The 24,323-nt window shown below is 49.5% G+C and overlaps 1 protein-coding gene across 1 annotated transcript in view; it reads left to right on the forward strand.

Moving 5' to 3' along the window:
• LOC116940299 (very long chain fatty acid elongase 6-like) overlaps positions 1-13,583 on the forward strand; it is a 41,072-nt gene extending 27,489 nt beyond the window's left edge. The window contains exons 2-4 of the mRNA XM_032949931.2: positions 2,327-2,458; positions 6,311-6,462; positions 9,177-13,583. Of these exons, the coding sequence (XP_032805822.1) occupies positions 2,327-2,458; positions 6,311-6,462; positions 9,177-9,601 (709 nt within the window). The 3' untranslated portion in view covers positions 9,602-13,583. The remainder of the gene's footprint in view (positions 1-2,326; positions 2,459-6,310; positions 6,463-9,176) is intronic.
• Positions 13,584-24,323: the final 10,740 nt, after the last annotated feature.

Here is a 24,323-nt window from a genome sequence, read left to right on the forward strand (position 1 = left end):
TGTCTCATGACAGTTAAACTGGTACATTCATATTCAAATAGCAAATTTTTCCCAAACCACAACGTGCGTGCTGAAATAATTCGCTAGCAAAGCAATCGGCTCGTGCCCGTTTGAATTTATCACCCGCAACAATCGTATTGTCTAACTTGTCACGTCTACAATTTTTGTTGTAATGAAATTCTTGCTGGTTTGTGCTCTTGCCTTTTCATTGTTGCCTGTCATCCGGTAACGGATTTTTCTGCAATTACATTTTTTCCCCTCCCCAACCATTGAAACAACTTAAAGGGGCATCACGACATCTGAGACGTGTGTGGGAGGCGCGTTATCAAAGCCGGGGGGGGGGGGGGGGGTGGTGTAGCGGCGGCAGTGTCGTTCCACTGCAGCGTCGTTCTCTGCCAGACACGAGAGGCTCCTTCTTCTAAGTGACGCCGAGTTCGCCTTGACCCAGAAAGTCCACCTCTCTTCCCCGTGGACTGCTGCGAGGAGGATTGGCAATGTGTTTCGCCATCCCCGTGTTTTTACTTTACCTCCTTGTATCTGCGTTTACGCCTCTGCGATTTACCGAAGCGCTCCCTTTTGAAAGACGGGAAAATTTAAGTCTCTGTGGGCTCGTACGGGGTTGTAAATGAAGGTCAGGCACTGATGTTGTTGTAAATGAAGGTCATTTACACCCCTCCTCGCCATTGTGTTCTGTGTCATCTCAAGAAACGGTTGCGATTTATCGTTTTGGAAGCTCCGTGAGTGAGCCCTCTGTTACTTGCGTTCAATTATTCAAGCACTGCGTTTGTATTGTGCGCTGTTAGAAATGTCTATATTTGCCATGAGTGTGTATTTTGAAGAGTGTGTGTGTGTGTCTGTGTGTCTATAAGCCACTGCGTGGGGTTTTGAAGTAGTGCTCATTATACTGCACTGAAATAGCAGCTGCCTGGGTTTAGTTGCTGGCAGTCACAACACCAGTGCCTGTTTTTGTCCGGGCCTTGCCTATATCTACTCGGCATTCAATTGGTGCCAGGTGTGGTGCTGTGACCACACACCACCACTATGTACACGCCTTGCTAGATGGCCATGAGATGACAACCGCACAGATCGTCCGTGTGGACATTTTGAGGTTTATTCTCTTGCTATACAGTGCTTGGGTTTTCTCCGGGTTTTATGGTTAAATACACACACAAAACACCCCTGAGCAATTTGATAAATATTTGCATGCAGGGCCTTCCTAAAGAGTCTTCCAATTACCTCCCAACCTTCTTCTGGCTATTAAATGGCATTATTATTACCAGCGCTTGCCTCAGCTTGCTATTACCAGGTTATAATTTACTTGATTTGATTAACTGAGTTGCAGTCAATTGATAGGATGTATATAAACGTGTGCGTTGTTCCAATAAAACATAACCTACTTGATGGCAGAAGACATGTATATCCCTTTCATATTTTGTAAATAAATGCATTTGGTGCACAGTGAGTTTAGAGTCCCCAACTAAGCTACACATGGTAGGTCACATGTCATCGCAGGGAGGTATAATCTGTGGTTTCGAACCCTGTGGGTATGAACCCTGGTAACCCCAAGGTGGATTCCTGGCCAAGGCTGATATCGGTGGAAAAAGTGACATTCAAAACTAAAACCGTTTTCATTTTACCCGGTAAGCCCCCACTGAGATCTTGGCTCTTTTTTTAAAAAAAAGAAGCGACCTGGCCACAAATGATTGCTTCCAACGAAGTGGCTTATCCCGTGAAAATTTATAGCAGCCAAATACTCTTAAACGCATTTTTCTAAATGTCGAGGGGAAAAAAAACTGAGTACCCGGAGAAAACTCTGTGACCACGGAGAGAGATGCGCTAACTCCAAATATACAGCAGCCGGCGTAAGGGTCGGGATCAAACCCACGACCTCGGGCGTACCAGGCGAGGTTACTAAACATTTCTCAACCGTGGAAGATGTTCGACCCCTTCCGCCCACCACCCTTTTGAGTAGCCTGCTGTGACCAGCGCGGTGAAGTATGGTGAAAAAAAATCATCCTCATGACCGACGAGGCATCACAAAGAGAATATTTATTTTGACTGCAGGAGGATTCCGATGAGCTATGAAGCTCTTTTTTTTTCACATGTCCAGTGGAGGTGAGTCAGAAAGCTCTCTGCATCCATTGGTGGATTGAGATTGTCTCTATGAAAGCATTGACCTAGAAACCCCTGTTTTGGGATGAGTTTTTTGTAACGGTTCTTGCGTCGCGAATGGAACGCGCGCACAATGGTTTCCCAACCGCTGACCCGAGCTGGTGCACTTGTGTTCCTCTCTCTCTTTCCCCTCTCCCTCCCTTCCTGACCACAGGCGGAAGGCTTTCCTCTTCTCCATCGCGTACCTGGTGCTCATCTTCTGGGGGCAGCATGCCATGAAGCAGCGGCCCAAGTTTGAGCTCCGGAAGCCGCTCATGCTGTGGTCCTTGAGCTTGGCGCTGTTCAGGTGAGAAGGCCGGTGTCAGGGGGAGACACTGAAGGGCGGGGGAGGGGAGGCCCTCACCCATCGATCCTCTGTCGTCGTCACCGTCATCACGCTGCTGTCGGTTCTAGCGAAACACGACCATCACGTGGCACGTGTTGTATCTCGAGAACCAAAAGGATGAGCAATAGGCCAAATATCTACAAAAGAAATCCCCCACCCTGCCCTACTCCAAAATGCATTTTTTGTTTTGGGAGGGTGTGACCCAACCCAGAGAGAGGACAAAAACGTTGAATGGCGGGACTGATCGCTTGCGAGTTCTCACGAGATACGCAGAGTTGTTCGTCTTCGACACCAAACGATCCGTTACTGCGTCGGGGTCGGCTGCATGGACTCTCGTTCTCCGTGCGACCTCTACTCTGCTGTGCCTCTTCTTTCGACGGAGCTGCTGTCCCCAGTTATAGCGGAAGAGAAGAGAGTGTCATATGAAGTGGAGGTTGGGGCGGGGGAGTCTGATTGGATGAGATGGGAACTTTAGCCAGCAGAAAACTCAATATAACACTATTTATCCAGGTATCTTGTGGGTCATTGTCTCGTCTTCATAGCAGAGAGAACTTGAAAAAGCCAGAATATCATTAAAGGATGTGCAATGGCTTTAATTCCTCCAGTGTTTTCAGGGCACTGCATTTTAAAGTGATGTAAGGAAAGACCATGGCCTAATACAAAAATTAAAATGTCACCAATTCTCAAGACTTTTTTTTTCAGGAGGGCCCTGCATTGGAATATTTGGCGACTTAATTCGTGAGTATTTTGCCTTACGGGAGGAATCCAGATCGCCCAGAAACACAAATAATTCGGCAACAGCCACTGCCTTTGCTGCGTATTGAAGGGAATGCTGGCGCGAGTGGGCAAAGCTCGGGAGCTGTGCGGCTCTGTCGCGCAGTGTAAATATTGAAAGGAATGTTCAGCAGAGGCAGCACTTGATCCTGTGTCTCTTGCTGCGACGTTGCTAGCTTCTCAGTTTTCACTGCGACGTGGTGCTGTGAAGCTGTGTGTTACGTGCAATGTCGTGGTCCCAGGGCTATGTACAGTGAGGGGAAAAAAAGTATTTGATCCCCTGCTGATTTTGTATGTTTGCCCACTGACAAATAAATGATAAGTCTATAATTTTAATGGTAGGTTTATTTGAACAGTGAGAGACAGAATAACAAAAAAATTCAGAAAAACGCATGTCAAAAGTGTTCTAAATTGTCTTCTTTGGTTCTTTCGGTAAAGTCACGTAGAATGAGAATAAAATAATAAATTGATAAAATAAAATAACACAATAATATTCTCACTGTTATAAATTGATTTGCATTTTAATGAGGGAAATAAGTATTTGACCCCCTCTCAATCAGAGATTTCTGGCTCCCAGGTGTCTTTTATACAGGTAACGAGCTGAGATTAGGAGCACACTCTTAAAGGGAGTGCTCCTAATTTCAGCTTGTTACCTGTATAAAAGACACCTGTCCACAGAAGCAATCAATCAGATTCCAAACTCTCCACCATGGCTAAAACCAAAGAGCTCTCCAAGGATCAGGGACAAGATTGTAGACCTACACAAGACTGGAATAATGGGCTACAAGACCATTGCCAAGCAGCTTGGTGAGAAGGTGACAGCAGTTGGTGCGATTATTCGCAAATGGAAGAAACACAAAAGAACTGTCAATCTCCCTCGGCCTGGGGCTCCATGCAAGATCTCACCTTGTGGAGTTGCAATGATCATGAGAACGGCGAGGAATCAGCCCAGAACTACACGGGAGGATCTTGTCAATGATCTCAAGGCAGCTGGGACCATAGTCACCAAGAAAACAATTGGTAACACACTATGCCGTGAAGGACTGAAATCCTGGAGCTCTTTGGCATCAACTCAACTCGCCGTATTTGAAGGAAGAGGAATGCTGCCTATGACCCCAAGAACACCATCCCCACCGTCAAACATGGAGGTGGAAACATTATGCTTTGGGGGGGTGTTTTCTGCTAAGGGGACAGGACAACTTCACCGCATCAAAGGGACGATGGACGGGGCCATGTACCGTCAAATCTTGGTTGAAAACCTCCTTCCCTCAGCCAGGGCATTGAAAATGGGTCGTGGATGGGTATTCCAGCATGACAATGACCCAAAACACACGGCCAAGGCAACAAAGGAGTGGCTCAAGAAGAAGCACATTAAGGTCCTGGAGTGGCCTAGCCAGTCTCCAGACCTTAATCCCATAGAAAATCTGTGGAGGGAGCTGAAGGTTCGAGTTGCCAAACGTCAGCCTCGAAACCTTAATGACTTGGAGAAGATCTGCAAAGAGGAGTGGGACAAAATCCCTCCTGAGATGTGTGCAAACCTGGTGGCCAATTACAAGAAACGTCTGACCTCTGTGATTGCCAACAAGGGTTTTGCCACCAAGTACTAAGTCATGTTTTGCAGAGGGGTCAAATACTTATTTCCCTCATTAAAATTCAAATCAATTTATAACACTTGGCATGCTTTTTCTGGATTTTGTTGTTGTTATTCTGTCTCTCACTGTTCAAATAAACCTACCATTAAAATTATAGACTGGTCATTTCTTTGTCAGTGGGCTAACGTACAAAATCAGCAGGGGATCAAATACTTTTTTCCCTCACTGTATGCATGGAAGGCGTGATGAGAGTCTGTTCCCTTCCTGCTGTCGGTGAGCACGCCTTTGTGTGTTTAAGATCAAAGTTGTTGACATAGTTATTCTTGTCTTTATTGCCATGACTTGTGCAACTTCTTTTTTCAAGTCCCGTCAGTGACTTGGTCCATAAAATGTTTCGAAATCAACTTTGAACCTTCAATACACTACGTCAGTTTAAAATCAGCTAAGAGCCAATTGATTGATCAACGATTACAATGGAGAAAAACAAATTTACATTTTAGACATAATTGTGTGGCTTTGTGGGTACTGCGCTATAACCCAATCGAGCAGAGTTCAATCTCCCTGGTCATGGCTAGCGTCACCTGCGAATGATATCTGAACCTACCTTGGACCCGGCCCCCTCCTTTGCCAATCCACGCTCGGCAGTACGCCGAGGTATTGACGACCAAAACCTCGTGACCAACAGCGGCGTTGGAAAAGGCCCTCATCCCCTCACCGGATTGAAAAACGAGGGCAAATATTCAAGTTGCGTGTTTCTTATAGCTTTCTTCACTGTCGAGTTCTTGGAATTATTTTTCATGTGTCTCTCCGTCAAAGGCGACACAAACAGGGATAATTTAGTAAGCTGTTGTTGCTTACCCTGTGATTATCTTGATTTTGGGTGGTTTTCAGGATGTCCATTATTCCGTTGTGACCAAATTGGAAATCGATTTAATCATCTCACGATAACTGCCCCTCTAACAGAAAAGCAAGGTGTCGGTTTAAAAAAAAAAACAGGGGTCAATGGTTGTAAAATAAAAAAAATCCATCCTTGGTCCGAGTGTCGGTAAAAATAACTCCTTTGCTCGTTAGTGCTGATAGGGTGCGCAGCAGCAGCAGGCATGTAACGATCCCCCCCCCCCGCCAGTATATGGATGGGCCGGGATTCGACTTGAAAATCCGTCTTTTTTTTTACCTCTTTGCTTTAATTGCATTTTTTTAAATTGTCGGTTGCGTCTCATTTGTGCCGATTTTTATTTGGTCTATTGTCCGAAAAGTATATACATTTGCAGAATCCATAACTCGTATATTCCTATTTGCACATTTTTGACGTGTGGAGAACTGTAAGCTTGAATAAATGTAATCGGTTTTTTTAATAATGCGTTTTTATCCCCCTGGTCACGTGTGTGCAAGATTTTGCCAACGCTGACTGGTTTGTTCCCTCTCTCCGCGCGCTTTTCCCCTGCAGCATCATCGGCGCCGTGCGAACCGGCGCGTACATGTGGTACATCCTCTCCACCAACGGCCTGCAGCAGTCTGTGTGCGACCAGAGCTTCTACAACGGGCCCGTCAGCAAGTTCTGGGCCTACGCTTTCGTGCTGAGCAAGGCCCCCGAGCTAGGTAAGCCCTGGGGCCTGGGAACCGGGCTGACCTTTTGCGTCACGTGCTCGCAGGTAAAGGAAGGGAGTGGCACTGAAGGGGGACGACCACACAAATAAATTACCGCCGTCACGTCATGGCCATGTTTGGTAGACATTTAGTGATTCGCCTATTACGTGGTTTGTTGAATTGTGACGATTTCGTGGTCACAATTCCATTCGTGGGTTGCTATTTAATTTGTTTACCGTTATGGTTGAATGCATTGCCTATGGCAATAATAATAATATACTTATTATTTACCCAAGAAGCCCTCTTTCAAGAGCCCTGTGTTACAATTTGTAGCCAGTATTATTTACGAGTGTCTGGCATGTGGGAGCGAGCTGCAGTACCTGGAGAAAATACATACGGGGGGATCACACTCAAAGCTACGCACAGGTCAATTCAATCCACAGGCGGACTCAATCCTGGCCCCTTGCAGTCACAAAACCTTCAACACCTGGTTACGCACCTGTGGTCACTCCATTCCCTCCTCACCTTCCGAGATCGTATGATAACTCGTGCGCATTCATGGTGATTTAAACTAAACTGTAAACTATTTTTTATCTTACCAGGTGAGGCCCACTGAGATTTTTTAGCTCTTTTTCAGAAGCGACCTAGCCACAAATGATAGCTCAATGAAGTGGCTTATCACGTGGGAATTTATAGCAGCCAAATACTCTAAATGTATGCTTCTAAATGTGGAAGGAAACACCAGAGGACACGGAGAAAAATCCACACGACCACGGGGGAGAGAGAGAACACGCAAACTCCAAAATATACAGCTGGCGTCAGGGTCGGGATCGAGCCCACGACCCCCTGTATACCAGGCGAGGTAGTCAACATCTCGCCATCGCGCTTGTAGGCTAAAACCCCTGGCTGTGTGAAGTCAAGAGTGGGTTACGCGGTAGGCTGACGCAGAGCGCCTGCCCACCGCGAGAGGTTCCATTTCACGGCACGACACGGGAAGCACGGCTACTGGAACATAACGTTGAGAAAACAAAAAGGACCCCACCACCGCAGGGTGCAGGGGGGGGGATGGAAGATAAACGAGCAGAAAAAAAAATGCAACGCAACGGTGTTGGCAGCCAACTCTGCACGAGCCTCGGCGCTGTCAAGCTCGTGCCGTTTTTTTTGTTTGCCCTCCGCTCGTACGAAGCTGGGCTGGAGCGGCAATTTTGTAAAACTGCCTCGTACGCAGGCCTGCCCTTGTCCTCCCGACTGCCGTGTATCACGCGCCAGCGCTTGGCTGCCAGGAGCGTGTGTACAGGGGGGGTAGCCGAGGGCACGAAGCCAACAACCCTGGCAAAGGCGGGATTCCCCCCCCCCCCCCCTCCTGGCCCACCAGCGCGATCAAATATGCAACCGTTACAAAGCGGTGTCATTCGATCCCGACCCCTTGACGCCTTTATATTTGGAGTTTGCGTGTCTCTCTCCCCGTGGTCGTGTGGCTTTTTTTTCCCGGGTCCTCCGGTATTTCCCTCCCACATTGAGAATCCACATACGTTTAAGAGTGTTTGGCTGTTTTCACACGATAAGCCACTTATTTGGGCTATCATTCGTGGCCAGATCGCTTCTGAAAAAAAAAGCTATGAAGCTCAGTGGGCCATACTTGGTAAAATAATTAGTTTAAAATGTTTTTGCTCGGCGTCTGGCCACGAAGTCGTCTGTCGCGGCTGCGCAGAGGCTCGTGAGCCGTCCTGGCGATTACATTTTTATTTATTTAACCAAATGTAATATATATTTTTTTACACCCTTCAGCCGCCGATGCGACATCCTTACGCACGCCGTCTAGGAATTAAACAAAGTAATCCCACGTGATTCAGTTGTGTACGAGGTTCGAAATTTACATGAAAGGGATATTTAGTTTTTTCTGTCCTTGGGTTATTAAATTTCCCAGCTCGTGCATGCTGTGCACGCATTGCAATGCACCGTGGGTGAAGAAGCTGATGAATTTGTCAAACATAACAGTACATCCTGTGCGTTGGCACACGTTGGCACAGTGCATGCGAATCCTGCATTGCATTTATAACAGCAACTAAGTGGGGCCTGATATAATGGGACTAATATTGTACTTGATTAGGCGCTTTCGTGACTGCAAGAATTACTCTTTGTTTTTTTTCGGTAAATTCACGTAGAAATAATAAAAAATAAAATTATATAATAGCATGCTATTATATAAAAATAAATAAAAATAAAATTATATAATAGCGTGCTATTATAATTTTATTTTTTATTATTTCTACGTGACTTTACCGAAAAAACCAAAGAGTAAAGACTAATATTGTATTTATTTGGTTTAATATATTTACCAGCTTTGGTTGTTACATTATCACTGCTGCCTCTGTTCTGTACCTTCATTCGATCGCTCTCAACGTCCGTTTATTTTTAATTCTTTGCACCTCTGCCTCTTTCTCTCCATCTCTCTGCCCATCTGATCATCTGCTCCTTGAACCTCGCATCTGGTTTGCCTGCCTCGCTACCTGAATTTATCTTTCTATCCCCCCCCCCCGTCTCGTTGTGTACATTCCTCTCCCTGTCTCACCGTCCCTCTCCATCTCCCACCCCGTGCATCCCAACGCTTCACTCCTTCAACGTCAACCTCTTCCTACATTCTCCCCAACTCAACGCCTCCCCCTTACCCCCCCCCTCCCTCCATCCTCCCCCCACCCCCCACATTCCCTGGCGCGCGCACGCAGGAGACACCATCTTCATCGTGCTGCGCAAGCAGAAGCTGATCTTCCTGCACTGGTACCACCACGTGACGGTGCTGCTCTACTCCTGGTACTCCTACAAGGACATGGTGGCCGGCGGCGGCTGGTTCATGACGGTCAACTACGGGGTGCACGCCGTCATGTACTCGTACTACGCGATGCGCGCCGCCGGCATGCGAGTGCCGCGCCTGCTCGCCATGCTCATCACGACCACGCAGATCGGGCAGATGGTGCTCGGCTGCTTCGTCAACGTGCTCGTCTACCGCTGGATGCGCCAGGGCCAGTGCTCCTCCTACGTGGAGAACATCGTGTGGTCCTCGCTCATGTACTTCAGCTACCTGCTACTCTTCTGCCACTTCTTCTACGACGCCTACCTCAGGCCGCAGAGGAGAAGCCTCAAGATGGAGTGAGCGCGTCCCGCCACGCACCCCCCCCCCCCCCCCCCGCCACACCAAGGGAGAGACGGACGGAGGGAGGGGGATTTTAGTTGAGGCGACTTGGTGAGTCGTTGAGGTCTGTGAGGAGAGAGGTGTGTTGCCTTCCCATGCCCCCCCTGGGTGTCGTGATCCTGCCCGCTTGCTGGTTTGGCCACACGCCCCACCGGCTCACCTGCCCACACCTCACACCGCCCCCGCCCATTCTCCCTCCCGTTCGTCCGTCCATCCCAGGCCAGCCTCCCTTACCCCTCCCCTCTCATCCTTCCGGATTGGCATTTTCCCGAAATATTCTCCGGCACCTGGGACGACCGGACGCGTCCATCCTGAGGTTTAAAACAGACACTAAGCGGAGCAAACGTCTTCTTCCTATCTCACCAGACGGTTTTTCACACACAACGCTTGTAGGACATAATGTACTGTGAAGAGAAGCAAATTTTAAAATGATATATAGTTGTTTTGGCGTGTTTGTTGCCAATTCATCGTGATTTTTTTCGTGTTCTGTTTATTTAATTGGATAATCAAACGCATTCCGATCGTTTCCTCTTATACGTCACCAATTCACCCACCCCACCCCCCCCCCCCACCGGCCCCATTAAACTGCTCGTGCCGATTCCCCCCACCCCGTGTTGAGCCGCGTCGCCTAAATCTGGCAGTGAGGCTGTGGGCGAGACCCCCCCCCCCCCCACCGAGCACGCTCGAGCCTCCACCTCGAGCGTGTGTGCTCCGTCCGTGCTCGGCGCGTGAGAAAGAGTTTGTGTTGTATACTGACCGACTTGGCCAAGCCCCACGTGGCCAGTGCATGGAAGAGGGAGGGAGGAGGTGGGGGCGGTGGCGGGCCCTGCACATGCCTCTAGGAATGGCGCGCGGCTCGGGGACAGTCTAAATGCTCTGACGTGGTACGAACCCAACGCTTGACTTGTTAATGAATCTATCCCCCCCCACCCCCCACCTCAGTCCCATGTGCTGATCACGTGTGATAATAGATTCAATGCAATGATGTTCGGTTTACCCGTTGTTGACTGTCCACGCAAGTCCGTTGGCGCTCCTTCCCAAACCGTTTTGACTGCTCCGAGTGCACGCGTTCGTCACAAGACGAGAGAGCCCGCTTACCTTGAGGTGACGGGTGGCTTTTGTGAACCTGGTCCAGACCTCCTCGCCTAGGTCAACTCGACCTAAAATGACCACCTGTTCGTGATTTGGCCCCACCGTGCCCCCCGCCCAATCTATCCCCTCTTGTGCGACGCGCTGGCCTTGATAGGTTATCGCTCGCAGCACGTGCCTGATACAAACACCCCCCCCCCCCCCCATAGCCTTAACAGACTGGCGGGGCAAGTGTTAGGCAAGCAACTATGAAGGCCGGCACGGCACACGAGGGGGTGGGCGGCCAGCACCACGCCCGGCCGCGCCTATGTCTTCCTCTTAGAGATGTTTACAAACCACACCAGGTACTCATTTGAGGCAGTCTACCTAGGGGAGACCCGTGACCAGTTCAGATAATCGTTGCTGGTTGGTGTTGGCTGTTGGTGGGAATCAAACTCTGGTTGCCGGGTTGGTAGCGCAACGCGCTAACCGCTATACTACCGCTCCCCTGTTATGATTTGGCCCCACCATAACCCTCCCTCTACCTATCCCCTCTTTTTGTAACGTGCTGGCCTTAAATAGGTTATCACTCTGGGCACGTGCCTGATTTGCACGCGCGCGCACACATCCACACTCACACGTGCATACCATGTACAAAGTTTACTGGGGAAAAGACGAAAAGTGCAGAGGGGTGCGGCTGTCCCATCCTTTACATTTGAGAAGCAGTCGTGGAGCAGTTCGGACGTCTCCTAACCGCGGCTGCGAGACGCCGACATGGAATCGAGCGCCCTTCCCTCCCACTGCGTCCGCCGTGGGGCTGAAGCCCCCCCCCCCACAACTCCCCTCGCTCTCCGACCGCGACCACTTCGAGCGGAATTTCCGCACGGGCTCCTCCACCCTTCCCCATGCGCCGCCCTCCCGTGAACCCGGACGCTCGCTCATGAACGACGATCTCGTTCGTCCATGCAGCTCACTCACCGTCACGGTGCCGAGTAAGGAACACCGCTCGTGCTCTCGCTCGCTCGCTCGGGGGGGGGGGGGGGGGGGGGGGGGGGGTCTGCCCTGCGTCAGGGACGCGGTCAATTTATTCCCGTGGTTTTCAATCCCCCCCTCCCCCCCCCCCCCCCCCCCCGCCTCGTCTCTGAATGCTTTAATGTACCAAATGTTGATTCGTCCAAATGTATCATCGGGGGCTCTGTTATTGAAATGAGAAAAGAAAATGTCCTACGTGGTTTTTGGGGGGTTTTTTTTCTTCTGCGGAATCATGAAGATTTGCTTTCGTGGTCTCAACGGTCAAAGTTGCAATCGCTTCTGCTCGTCCCCTCCCAGCGAGGGTTTACTCGTCCGTGGATTTGTTTTTTTTTTTTAAACAAACATCCATGTTAAAAAAAAATAATGTTAATAAAATAAACTTTCTGTTTTACCCCCCCCCCCCCCCGCCCGTTCCCCCAAAGGAACCATTTTTTTTACTTTCCTCGTGCTGACGTTGCATTTAATGTCGGGGCTGACGAGCGATTTTTTTTTTTTGTGATCCACCTTCCGGCGAGATGAACGGGTCCCCAACCGAGGCCGACTCGACCTCACGTCGAGAGCAGTTGATGCAAATCGTGCCGCACTCGCTCGCGGCTCCGGTGCTCCCTTGCATTGCCCTCGCGACCCTCTACGTTGGTAGAGAGTTGGGGCCCACTGCAATAATCTCTCTGCGTGTCATCAGGGCTGACAGCCGGAGGCGGGGGTGGCAATGTTAGATGGATGGGGGGGGGGGGGGTGGGGGGCGAACGTTCTTTTGCAATGCAGCTCTGTTGGTTTCGGTTGCCTTTTGAATGTTTGATTTCCATTTTAAGCAGTACCTCCTGTTGTTATAAGGGCTACGGTTGCGCGTCTTCACGTGCGGCGCAGTTATGATTTCGTTTGTTTGTGCGCGTGTGTGTGTGTGTTACGCGGTGGTGTCGTGGTTAGCGCTACGAACCCGGCGGCCAGAGTTCGATTCCCGCTCACGGCCAACACCGGTGACAATTATCTGAACCGATCCTGGGCCTCCCCTAGGTCGACTCGGCCTCAGGAGTACCTGGTGCGGTGTGTAAAAACATCGCCACTGGGGAGACGAACGCGGTCGGGCGTGGTGTTGGCCACCCAACCCCCTCGTGTGGGATCTTTGTTTTTGAGTTGCGCAAGAGCACCATGGCTCAACATTCACCACAGCTTGCTTGGTTTCCCCCCGTGTGATGTGTGATTCCCGTTGTGTTTATAATGACGAATGACAATTGAACCACCTCTCCCAACAACCCCGTCGGCCACCCCACCTATCCCAGAAACAATGCAATATGCTGCCTACAATAGCCAACAGTTGTGGCCTCATCATAGCTGCCAATGCGAGTGTTTGGGATTAACTTTGAATAACATTATCGTTCAATGTGGAAGGGTGGGGACGAACCATTTTTCATGATTGATAGGTATTTTTTGCACAAACCATCTCTGATCATTTTTATTAGTCCCACTTTAATCCTATGGGATTATGGATCAGCCGTAGTCTTGGAAGTCACATTTGAAAGGGTATTTTTTTTTATTTGCGACACGCATGCGACCAAATGTATCTGCGCGTGCGTATGGGATGGACCTCAAGTTGACCATAAAGCTTCAACATTCGTTCCTGGTGGCTTTGTACGACGAGAATTTCAACTTTGAAACGACGCTTGCTCTTAATTTATTTTCTGCACACGAATTATTTTGCTTCTACCTGGGTGTTTTGTAATTTCCACTTGGTCGGTATTTGTTACGTTAACAAAAAATATATAAATGCCCCCTTGATCTTTTTGACATCCGGCAAAAGTAAAAACCCCAACATTGTTGGAAATAAAAAGAAGTGTTTAATTTATATTGCGTGCTTCGTAATCAGATTAATATTAACGGCAGGTGGGGTGGGCGGGAGGTCCGTACGTTTTTATGACGCTTTTTCGACGTATTGCATACCTGCTTACAGTGAGGGAAAAAAGTATTTGATCCCCTGCTGATTTTGTACGTTTGCCCACTGACAAAGAAGTGATCAGTCTATAATTTTAATGGTAGGTTTATTTGAACAGTGAGAAACAGAATAACAACAAAAATCCAGAAAAATGCATGTCACAAATGTTATAAATTTATTTGCATTTTAATGAGGGAAATAAGTATTTGACCCCCTCTCAATCAGAAAGATTTCTGGCTCCCAGGTATATTTTATACAGCTAACGAGCTGAGATTAGGAGCACACTTAGAGGGAGTGCTCCTAATCTTGGCTTGTTACCTGTATAAAAGGCACCTGTCCACAGAAGCAATCAATCAGATTCCAAACTCTCCACAATGGCCAAGAACCACAAAAGAGCTATCCAAGGATGTCAGGGACAAGATTGTAGACCTACACAAGGCTGGAATGGACTACAAGAACATTGCCAAGCAGCTTGGTGAGAAGGTGACAACAGTTGGTGCGATTATTCGCAAATGGAAGAAACACAAAAGAACTGTCAATCTCCCTCGCCCTGGGGCTCCATGCAAGATCTCACCTCGTGGAGTTGCAATGATCATGAGAACGGTGAGGAATCAGCCCAGAATTACACGGGAGGATCTTGTCAATGATCTCAAGGCAGCTGGGACCATAGTCACCAAGAAAACAATTGGCAACACACTATGCCATGAAGGACTGAAATCCTGCAGCGCCCGCAAGGTCCCCCTGCTCAAGAAAGCACGTATACATGCCCGTCTGAAGTTTGCCAATGAACATCTGAATGATTCGGAGGACAACTGGGTGAAAGTGTTGTGGTCAGATGAGACCAAAATGGAGTGCTTTGGCATCAACTCACTCGCCGTGTTTGGAGGAGGAGGAATGCTGCCCATGACCCCAAGAACACCATCCCCACCGTCAAACATGGAGGTGGAAACATGCTTTGGGGGTGTTTTTCTGCTAAGGGGACAGGACAACTTCACCGCATCAAAGGGACGATGGACGGGGCCATGTACCGTCAAATCTTGGGTGGACCCTCCTTCCTCAGCCAGGGCATTGAAAATGGGTCGTGGATGGGTATTCCACTATGACAATGACCCAAAACACACGGCCAAGGCAACAAAGGAGTGGCTCAAGAAGAAACACATTAAGGTCCTGGAGTGGCCTAGCCAGTCGCCAGACCTTAATCCCATAGAAAATCTGTGGAGGGAGCTAAAGGTTCGAGTTGCCAAACGTCAGCCTCGAAACCTTAAATGACTTGGAGAAGATCTGCAAAGAGGAGTGGGACAAAATCCCTCCTGAGATGTGTGCAAACCTGGTGGCCAACTACAAGAAACGTCTGACCTCTGTGATTGCCAACAAGGGTTTTGCCACCAAGTATAAGTAATGTTTTGCAGAGGGGTCAAATACTTATTTCCCTCATTAAAATGCAAATCAATTCATAACATTTTTGACATGCGTTTTTCTGGATTTTGTTGTTATTCTGTCTCTCACTGTTCAAATACACCTACCATTAAAATTATAAACTAATCATTTCTTTGTCAGTGGGCAAACGTACAAAATCAGCAGGGGATCAAATACTTTTTTCCCTCACTGTTAACATTTAAATTTCCCCAATGCGACCCGGACTGGGTGGGGGGGGTAGTGGTTCTGTGGGGCCGTTTGGCGGGTGGGACGTGGAGAGTGCCGTGTTTGTTGCGAGTCGCTGGTTTTGAGACCTGGCACCAGAACGCCAGGTTGTATATCAGGCTTCTTGCGGGTCCAAAACTACTAAGTAAAAACGAAAACGTTGAAGCCTACATCACCCAACAGCCAATGATATTCCAAAAAAATAATTGCACACCGCTCCTTCGGGTTTATAATAAAAATGTCAACCACACGCACAACGCAACATTTGTGATGGCATCAATGTTAGGCATCTTAACGATTCGCCTGTCTTGATATTTCGTGGAAGTGTCACGATGTTAGATCTGGCTTTGATTTAAGATGTATTTTTTTTCAAACATGTTTGCATTGTTGTTACATGTGCCCCTTGCTGGCTGGAGGCGTTGCCGTGACTCCATTACCACAGATATGAAATTAACTAAATAGATTATTTTATACACACACGATTCAAAGCATTGTACCGTGAGTGTTGGGCTCCGTTTTTATTAATATGTGCATCATTACACGCCTAATGTTGGTAATGGCACGTCGCGGGTGCTTGAAAATGTACTCGTGACGACAGGCTATATATTATACATCGCATCCTTTTTGTTTTAATATCTGGGCCAATATCGGATGTCGTCGGCTCGTGAAATTTCGTTTGCGATTGACTGGATAGGAAGCGTGAGTGCCACTCTCATTTCCCCGCCCGTTCACTTTCCAAAATTTACTTCCCCCCCCCCCCCCCCAACAACAAATAATAATAAAAACGAATTATTTTGTTTTGGTCAAAGCTCGCCACGAATTCCACCCGGTAACGGGACAGCGGTCAGGGGGGACGGTCACGGGGCAGCGGTGAGGCAGCGGCGTGGTGATGGTCACGGGGCCCGGCCGTCGTCGTCGTTTGCCTCGCCTTTTGTGAGCGAGCGAGTGTCACGTGACGTTAGTCCACCACCACCACCCCCCTCGCCGTCTTTGCAGAGGGACCAGGGCGTACTGTCCACCCCGGGCCCCGCTATCCCGGCCTAGCAGCACCCCACCACCACCCCCGTTGCGCCGTGGCCAATCTTCCCATCCGTGGTGAAAGCGTTCGTCGGGCAGCGTAAGTTCTTTCTTATTATTTTTAGTTACTAACCAATGACTGAATGAAATCCATCGAGCACGACTAGGATTATAATTACGACAACCCCCACCTCGACCTAAAGACCTGAGCGTGACTGACTATGGGAACAAAACCAACCGGTCGGAATGAAGCCTCGGGCTAAGCATGAAGTAAGTAGCGTGATTTGTTTTTTTTAGAGACTGCAGTGCGCGGAGGAATACCGCAAAATTGTAATCTCCTGCGAAACATTTACAGAGTTTACGGATCTGCCGATCTATACGCATTTGGCTGGGGGCAGCGGTGTGGGATTATGGGTCGCCCCCCCCCCTCGCACCAGCGTTTCGTGTCGAAGAAGGGGACACGTTTTTACAGCTTTTAGTTTTAACGCGTGGTAGTTGGCTTTCGCTACCAATATTCATCATAGAGGGGAGGGCGCGGGTGGGGGGGGGGGGTTAGATCGCGTAAAATGTCTTTAAACCCGCCACCAGCTGACACAGCCAATTAGAAAGTTTTGTCACGTAAACAAAACAATGGCAATTGGTTGCCACTTCAGCACAGCGGTGTGTTTGAGACTAACCCCACAACGGTTTCGACGGTAATTATAACAACCACAACCTCATCAGGCGACGGCCAGAATTGTGGATAAATCCTCGTCCTGTTTTCGTCTTAAATGGAGGGGGTTAATGTGATGTCGTCACGGCGAGCTAAATTATGTAATCCTATACATCACAATGGACCGCGATTATTTGGTTAGTCGACTAACAGACTGCATGAAATCCATTGCTGAAGACTCTGCTAAAATTCCACAAGTTGTCGTCGACTTGACCCGAGACTCTGGCCAACGTTATAAAACCTTCCAACTTCAAATCAACACTCCTCCGATCTGGTTCGTGTCCGTGGTTGTTCGTCGTTCTATTGCACGGCGGCAGTCCCCCCCCCCCCCCACCACACACACATGACCCTGCGAAGAAAGCGTCTTGGCTGACTGAAGTGTAATTTAGCGCGTGCCCGATAAGTGGCGTATAGATCGTGGGGTGTAAGAAGTATGAAGCCCTTGATACGTGAAGAAGAAAAAAACACCATAATTAAATCACTTTTTATTGAATACCAAAACTGGCAAGCATGCAATGATGCAGTATGCACTGTTCTAAATACATGCTATAAGTAAGGCTGTATATATACACACGCATATATACCGAGCATATCGTCGCGGCAGTGGGTGTGTTGAAGGTTCGTCTGTGCATCGATCGATGAGAACGCCGGCAAAGATAGCCACAATTTGACGACTCGTCGATGTCTGCTTTACGTTATTTCCGTTGAACCAACTTTCGCAATGTGCGCTTGCGTCATAACAAGCGCACGAATTATAGGAAGTGCAATGGAAAGGTTTGGTGGTGGTGATGGTGGTGGGTAGCACGCGTGTCACAGGAACCTCCTAATCCAAAGTTGTTAAGACGCTCGCGTGGCCCAAGCAGAAGTGGGATTTTTTTGGGGGGGAAGTGTGTTTTGAGCCGTTCTATTGGTGGCTTCCGAGCGTCGCTTCGTCACGCAAGCACCGCAGTTTTTGTTCGGGGCGGTGCATGAGAACCTTCAAACGAGCGAGCGTGTGGTGTAGCCCAGGGGTCGGCAACCGGGCGGCTCCTTTAAGGACCGCTCCGTGCTCTTATTTATTGAGGAGCCACCGTCTCTCGTATTCACCGTACAGTGCATCGCGGCTCTTCAAAGATTGTTGGGGGGAGGGGGGGGGGGTGCGACGGGGCGGGGTTACTGAATTCGTACTAAAAAAAAGTGTTGGCTCCGAACAGAAGAACGGTGGCACCTGTTGTAAGCACGGGCTGTGTGCTGCGGGAGGAGAAGTTCGGAGAAGAGGGAGGACCCAGGGCCCACCACACACCACCCGGAGGACCCACAACCCCCGCCTGGGCCACTTCGGTGATCCCACGGCTCGGCAGTTCACGAATTCGCGCGCGGTTGTCCTCCGATCCGAGCCGGCACGAGGAACATCGTTACAGGCTTCCCTCGCTTTGTGTGGGAGTAGTAGATGCGTTCCAAAAAAAGGGGGTGGGGGGTGCAAAAAGTGAAATCGCACGAGACGGATGCCTGCCCAGTAGCGAATGCAATGCACACGAACAATGTTGTCCCACGTCCGCCCCGCATAGCGGCATGTTGAGTACATTCAAACCGCACAGAGCGAATTGTGGGTATAGATTGGTGATCCGCATATGCAGCGCGAAACCGCACAAAACGAGACCGCATGAAGCGAGGGAGACTTCTCTGGTTTTTTTTCGTGGTTAAATGCGACGCTTCTATTGGGAACATACCGAGCCCCGGGCATGTAACCGTCCATAGATTCACCGATTCAAATCGCGTCTTATGCCTGTGAAATATGCGTTGAATCGTGCGTTAAATGATAATGCGCAGCTGAATTATATTCATCATTGCATTGTTACATTATTACATTTAGGCTAATGGAACGAACACAACTGTACCAGAAAGATGGAACCGATGAGACACGATGCGTTATGCGATGGAAAAACATGAGATGGAAATAATTGATTATCGAATCAAATCGTGACCCCGAAGGGTTAAATCGAATCTCTGGAGGGGCAGCGGGCAGTGGGGGGGGGAATCATCATGCGCCTGTTGGGCCCCGTGTCATACCGATAGTCTAAACCAGTGGCTCTTCTTCTTAACCTGGGGTGCGAGATGCCCTTTCTGGGAGTGCGAGACACGGCCAGATTTGTTTTTAGAAGGTAAATAATCGAAAACACAAATTAAGCACGGGCACGTGAGTACAACTACTTTGTTTCATCAAACCCCTATGCATCTATTAACATTGTGCTTATTTTTTACGATTGAGAACCAAAGGGGTGCAAGGCCGCAGTAAGGGTCAAGGGTGACGCCTAGAGTTGCTGGGTGACCGGGCTGCATGGGGCTGTGTCTCTGAAAGGTCCCGTGACCTTGACTTGCCACCTGATCAAGGTACATTTTTATCAGCCATCCCGCAATAGCCGTATACCAAAACTGTTGTCAAACACTGCAGATTTGCAATTCACCGGGCACAAAGCCGGGGTCACGATTTGATGTGCGAAGTGATCGTTGTCTTCTGACCTTGTGGTAAATGCTGTAGCCCATAAAGTTGGCCTTGTTGATCACGCCAACCCATTACGAAAACAAAACACGTAGCGGACACGAATCGGGAACCAATCTCACGCGCACCATTCGATGCATGCATCACGAGCGTAATAGTTTGATCGGTGAGTCGACGCATTGGTACATGCTAATGAGGCGGCTTAATTGGCGGTGAGGCGGCTATGTTAAGACGCGGAGCGGGTGTTTGGCATAGTTGCCACTCGGGTACAGTAGCTATTGACTCCACTGCTAGGCTGTCATCACCAGTCTTTCGTTCGCAAGCAAAGGGAAAGCCACTTCGCATTGCACGCGCCTGGAGGGTAGGGTAATGACACAAAAAAAGCTGTGCCGTGGGCGGGTCATGCGTAACGGAGTTGAGAAACTCTGCGCTGGACCTTGACGAATTCCTCTTGGCTAACCGAGGCTCTGCTTGTGAACACCGGTGGTTTTATAACGGGGTTTTCACGACTAATGTTCCGATTCGTAATTGGTTTCTCTTTTGGGGGTCGTGGGAAAATGCGTGTCGCAAACCCACCCTCTACAACCAATGAGTGAAGGTGTCGCGTGAATCGAGCGTGCCAAATGTACTCCTGCTGCTGCAGCAGCGGAACCATCCGTGCTGCTGCTGTTGTTGTTGAATTTGAATCTCACGATTTGCATGGGGAGGTGGGGGGACGATCTCGACATCTGAGCTGTTAAGCTGATTGCTGGATGCAACCTCCAGCGACACGTCGCTACCCATCTCAACTTCGTGACGTTCTTTCACCAACAACAACATCATCGGTAGTGCTGATGCAGTTGTAAGATAGTCACGTTTTAATAGGGGTTTTCCCCCTTGTTTTGGCAACAAAACTGAAACTTTTTTTTTGGCGTCATCTGGTCGAGCACCAATTAGGTCGAGGCTCAAAAGAAAGCCGTCCCTTGGTGTGGACCCAATCAGTTGCAAGGACAATGCATATATTATCATAGTATGTTTTTTTTGTTTGCATTTTGACTGCAGGTATTATGGTTAATGCAGACATGAATCCTTGTATAAAAAAAAGGTTTCAGTTTTGTTGCCAGAAAAAAGGGGAAACCCCCTATTATTACATTTTGGTACTGGCAAAGGAGGTCTAATGATATATTCACGTTTTAGTCACGTGACACTTGTATTAATTCACCGTGTCGATTGGAGGAGTGTTTACGACACACACACACTTTGTTTTTTTACACAACCTAACCCACAAGAAACCAATTATGACCCCCCAGTGGTGTTCTTTTTGTCAATTTCCATTTATTGCAACGGCACACGCACGGCTTCATTCCAGCCGGGTCAGTCCGTGTCGGCGGCCCGAAGAATATGTCCACTTATCCAGCAGCTGTAGCCACGACCAGGTTTGCGTGCCTACTACAGACTGGGAAATGAAGCCCAGGGCGCATGGGGGAATGATTTTGAAGTGGGAGGACACGGGGGGGGGGGGTCAATTAGATATTGGAGGGGGGGGGGTGGAGCCTTTAAAATCCGTGTACACAACATAAGAACTGCTTTTTGTCCTTCGCTCCTCCGATTAGCACGGTTGGCTACGTACGGCGTGAAAGAAATTCAACACAGTACATAGACAGCTGTCCCCCCCACCCCGCACCATGCAAAGGTTGCTGCTCAATGCTCCCTTCTGGTTTCGCACCCAGTTTGTTGGCTGCCTCGAATCCTCCGCCTCCACCTCCACCTCCTCCCCCTCCTCCTGCCACCGTCTGCATTGCTGCTAAGCTGTCGCCTCGCAAATGAGCAGCAGAGAGGGCTGATGTGCCTGGCTTGCCTGCGTTGAGAAACCTGCTGACGTAAGTTGTCTTTTACAGAGATGAGATGTGATCTCAATAGATAGGCAAAGACGCGCTTTTACAGTTGTGATTTTTTTGTTTTATTTATTTTGGGGATTTGGGGCTGTGGCCCGTTTCTACAGCTGGGATTTGAGACGATGACCTTCTTTGTGCGAGCGATGTCACAACGAGCAAGTGGCCGCGCTTCGGAGCGCTCCTGCGACCCAAATGCCTCTGCGCCGCGCAAACCGCTCGCTGGCCGAACACTCGGCCGCCTCGGCTTCGTAAGCAGTGCGATGATCTCGACCACACGCGCGTAAAGCAAGATTTTTGTTGTTTCAATATATGTCTAGAATTCAAATGTGCACCATCGCAATTGGCTTTTTGTACCACTGTAAAAGGGAGTCGTGGCAAGTTACTTTCTGGAAAGACAATCACGTTGGAATATTGCTCGGCAGTCGGATTCTAACCACACGATACCCGGTTAAGGTTTAGAGCACCGCTCGTTGACGTTCGAACTAATTGCCCGGTCATTGCTCGTTCTTGGCAAATTTATTTATTTTTGTTCATCACCAAGAGGAGCTTCTAGCCGATTAAAGGTCCCGTCGTTGCGTGGGTGGCAGTGCCCTCGGCTCGAATATTGTTGTTAATATATGACAATGATGATATAACGTTTAGAGCCGCTGACGTTGGCACCGTTGCCTCTGCCATCGGGACGTCGTAATTCCTTGCGGCGTGTACGGGGCGGGCCGGGGTGGGGGGGGCAGCGCTGCACATCGCCACGTTGCTTGCCCAGCGGTGAGCGTTGCGGCGATGGAGAGGGGACTGTGATGGCGGGGGGGGGGGGGGCCATGCGAGATTCGCACGGGTCCCACTCCGTGCAACGCCTTCACAGCCGCACACGTGACTCGTTGTTGTTGCTGCTGCTCTGGAGACCGGGAGATCGATGTTCGGTCGCCGCGTTGATGGCATTCGTCCGCGATTTCTCACCGAACAGAGTGGGGCCAGCGTGAATGCCTGCAAATCTTTCCACTGCGGCCGCACACGTGGAACGCGACGCCACAGTATCGTTGTTATGCAACGGCTTCACTCCCGGTACGCGCTTGTGCGTGCACACCCACACCCACCCCCCCGGGGGAAGTGGGAGTGGGGGGTAATTACGGGGTGCGTGTGATTTATTTTTCGTTGTTCTCCCTTCATCTTATTTGGTGGCGAGCTTCGATGGTTGGTTCTGTTACATCTGTCCGCTCGTGTGGCTTTCAAGGCCTCATTGTGCCACGTCAATGCCTGCAGTCAGCTCCGCTTACACAGACTTTTGAGCTCAAGGATGTTATTAAAACACGGCCTCGCTGACTTAATGCTGCCTCTTGGGTTCCCTATAACTTGATGATGTACAATCATACTGGGACTGTGGCGTTAAAACAATGTATATAAGTTTCATATCACTTGAAACTAAAACAATGTATGTGGTGGTTGACTATAAAACGCAATAGTGGCATATAAATATTGTGCCATCGTTATTTTAAATGCTACCGTGTTCGGAGCAAAACAAAACGCAAGATATGGAATAGGGTTTTGGACATGGCCGCAAATGTTTAACAAGCTTTTAGCGCAACAGAAGCAGAAGTTTTCAATTTCAGACTTTGCAGTTTTTACTGCCCCGAAACAAAGAAAGTCTTGGGCTGGTAAGTTCCCGCTTCTGTTACTCCTAAAGTCTCGTTAAATGTGTGCACACGTGTCCCCGAAAATCCAAGTATGCCTGATGTCACATTTTGGAAAGCCGCTTAAAAGAAGTATGCAAATATTATAAAGACAAGCTTTTGCCGTTCCCCAAATATGCAGCCGGACCTCAAGGAAAGGCCATTTTACCCGAAGCATTTCCACTATTTTCCGACGTACACTCGTGAGATTCATTCTAGCCATTAACCTTTAAACAACAACAACAACAACAAAATCCCTGTAGGATTGATCATTTGTGCGGTTGTACTGTACGATGTTTTTTGTGCCAAATGCAACCGGTGGGGGGTGTGGAGGTTGGCTAAGGGGCGGGGATTTGGTGGTGGTGGTGGGGGGGTTGCTTCTGTTGGGTTCCTTTGCTCCACGTGTACGCCTCGTACCACCCAGGCCGATAGCTCACTGGCTTGAGGGGGGGGGGGGGGGTCTCCGTGGCTTTAGGGCCGTTGTACCTCTATCGCTGCTGCTGCTGCTGCTACCGTATTCTGGCCATAATTAACGTCTTGTCAGATCCGGTCCCTCCTCCCCGGCAAGGAAATCATTGGCCACCGCCTCCGTACGTCCGTCGGTCCGTCACCGAAATAAGATCCGGCGTGCGGAACGCCACGGAATAACCGCTTACGCCTGCAGGGCTCAAGAGAGCCATGGCTGCTGCTACGTGGGGAGACATCGTCGACTCGTACTCCACGCGTTGCCGTCTCGTCGCGGCTGCGCGGAGTTTAAGCGCGCGATTGCGCCGGTTTTTCTTCAGCCCCTTGCAGGCGCAAGAGATGCCAATGGTTAGGGGAGCGGGACAGCACTGCCGAGTCTCCGGACCAAAAACCGCGCGGCCCCGATGCGGCAGCAGCGTGTTACGATTCGCCGCCGTTTACCCAAAGTTTACACTGCGGTGCAGCTCTCTCTCTCTCCCGTCGATGCGTTGCCGGGTTGCACCGCGCGTCGTCTTTTTGGCGTTTCGCTCGACGTTTTCGTGAAGCCGTTCCCCCACGCATTTGGAGCGAAACGTGCGGACATCGCGTGGAACATCGCGCGGCACGACCGGGAAAAACGCATCGCAGGGCTGTACCGTGCAACCGCGAAGACCTACGCAGTTGTTTTTCACTGCAGCGTTTTTTGTTCGTCGTTTTCTTTTTTTAAGGTCCGTTTTTGTTTGTGGCACGACGCTCGAGGTGTGTGTGCGAAATTGTACGGTGCTGCGCGTGGTGCTCGGGCTCGCGAGGACTCCGACGTAG

Source organism: Petromyzon marinus, chromosome 8 (assembly GCF_048934315.1).
Source record: "Petromyzon marinus isolate PM22_M1 ecotype Great Lakes invasive population chromosome 8, UKy_Petmar_22M1.pri1.0, whole genome shotgun sequence".
Taxonomy (NCBI): domain Eukaryota; kingdom Metazoa; phylum Chordata; class Hyperoartia; order Petromyzontiformes; family Petromyzontidae; genus Petromyzon; species Petromyzon marinus.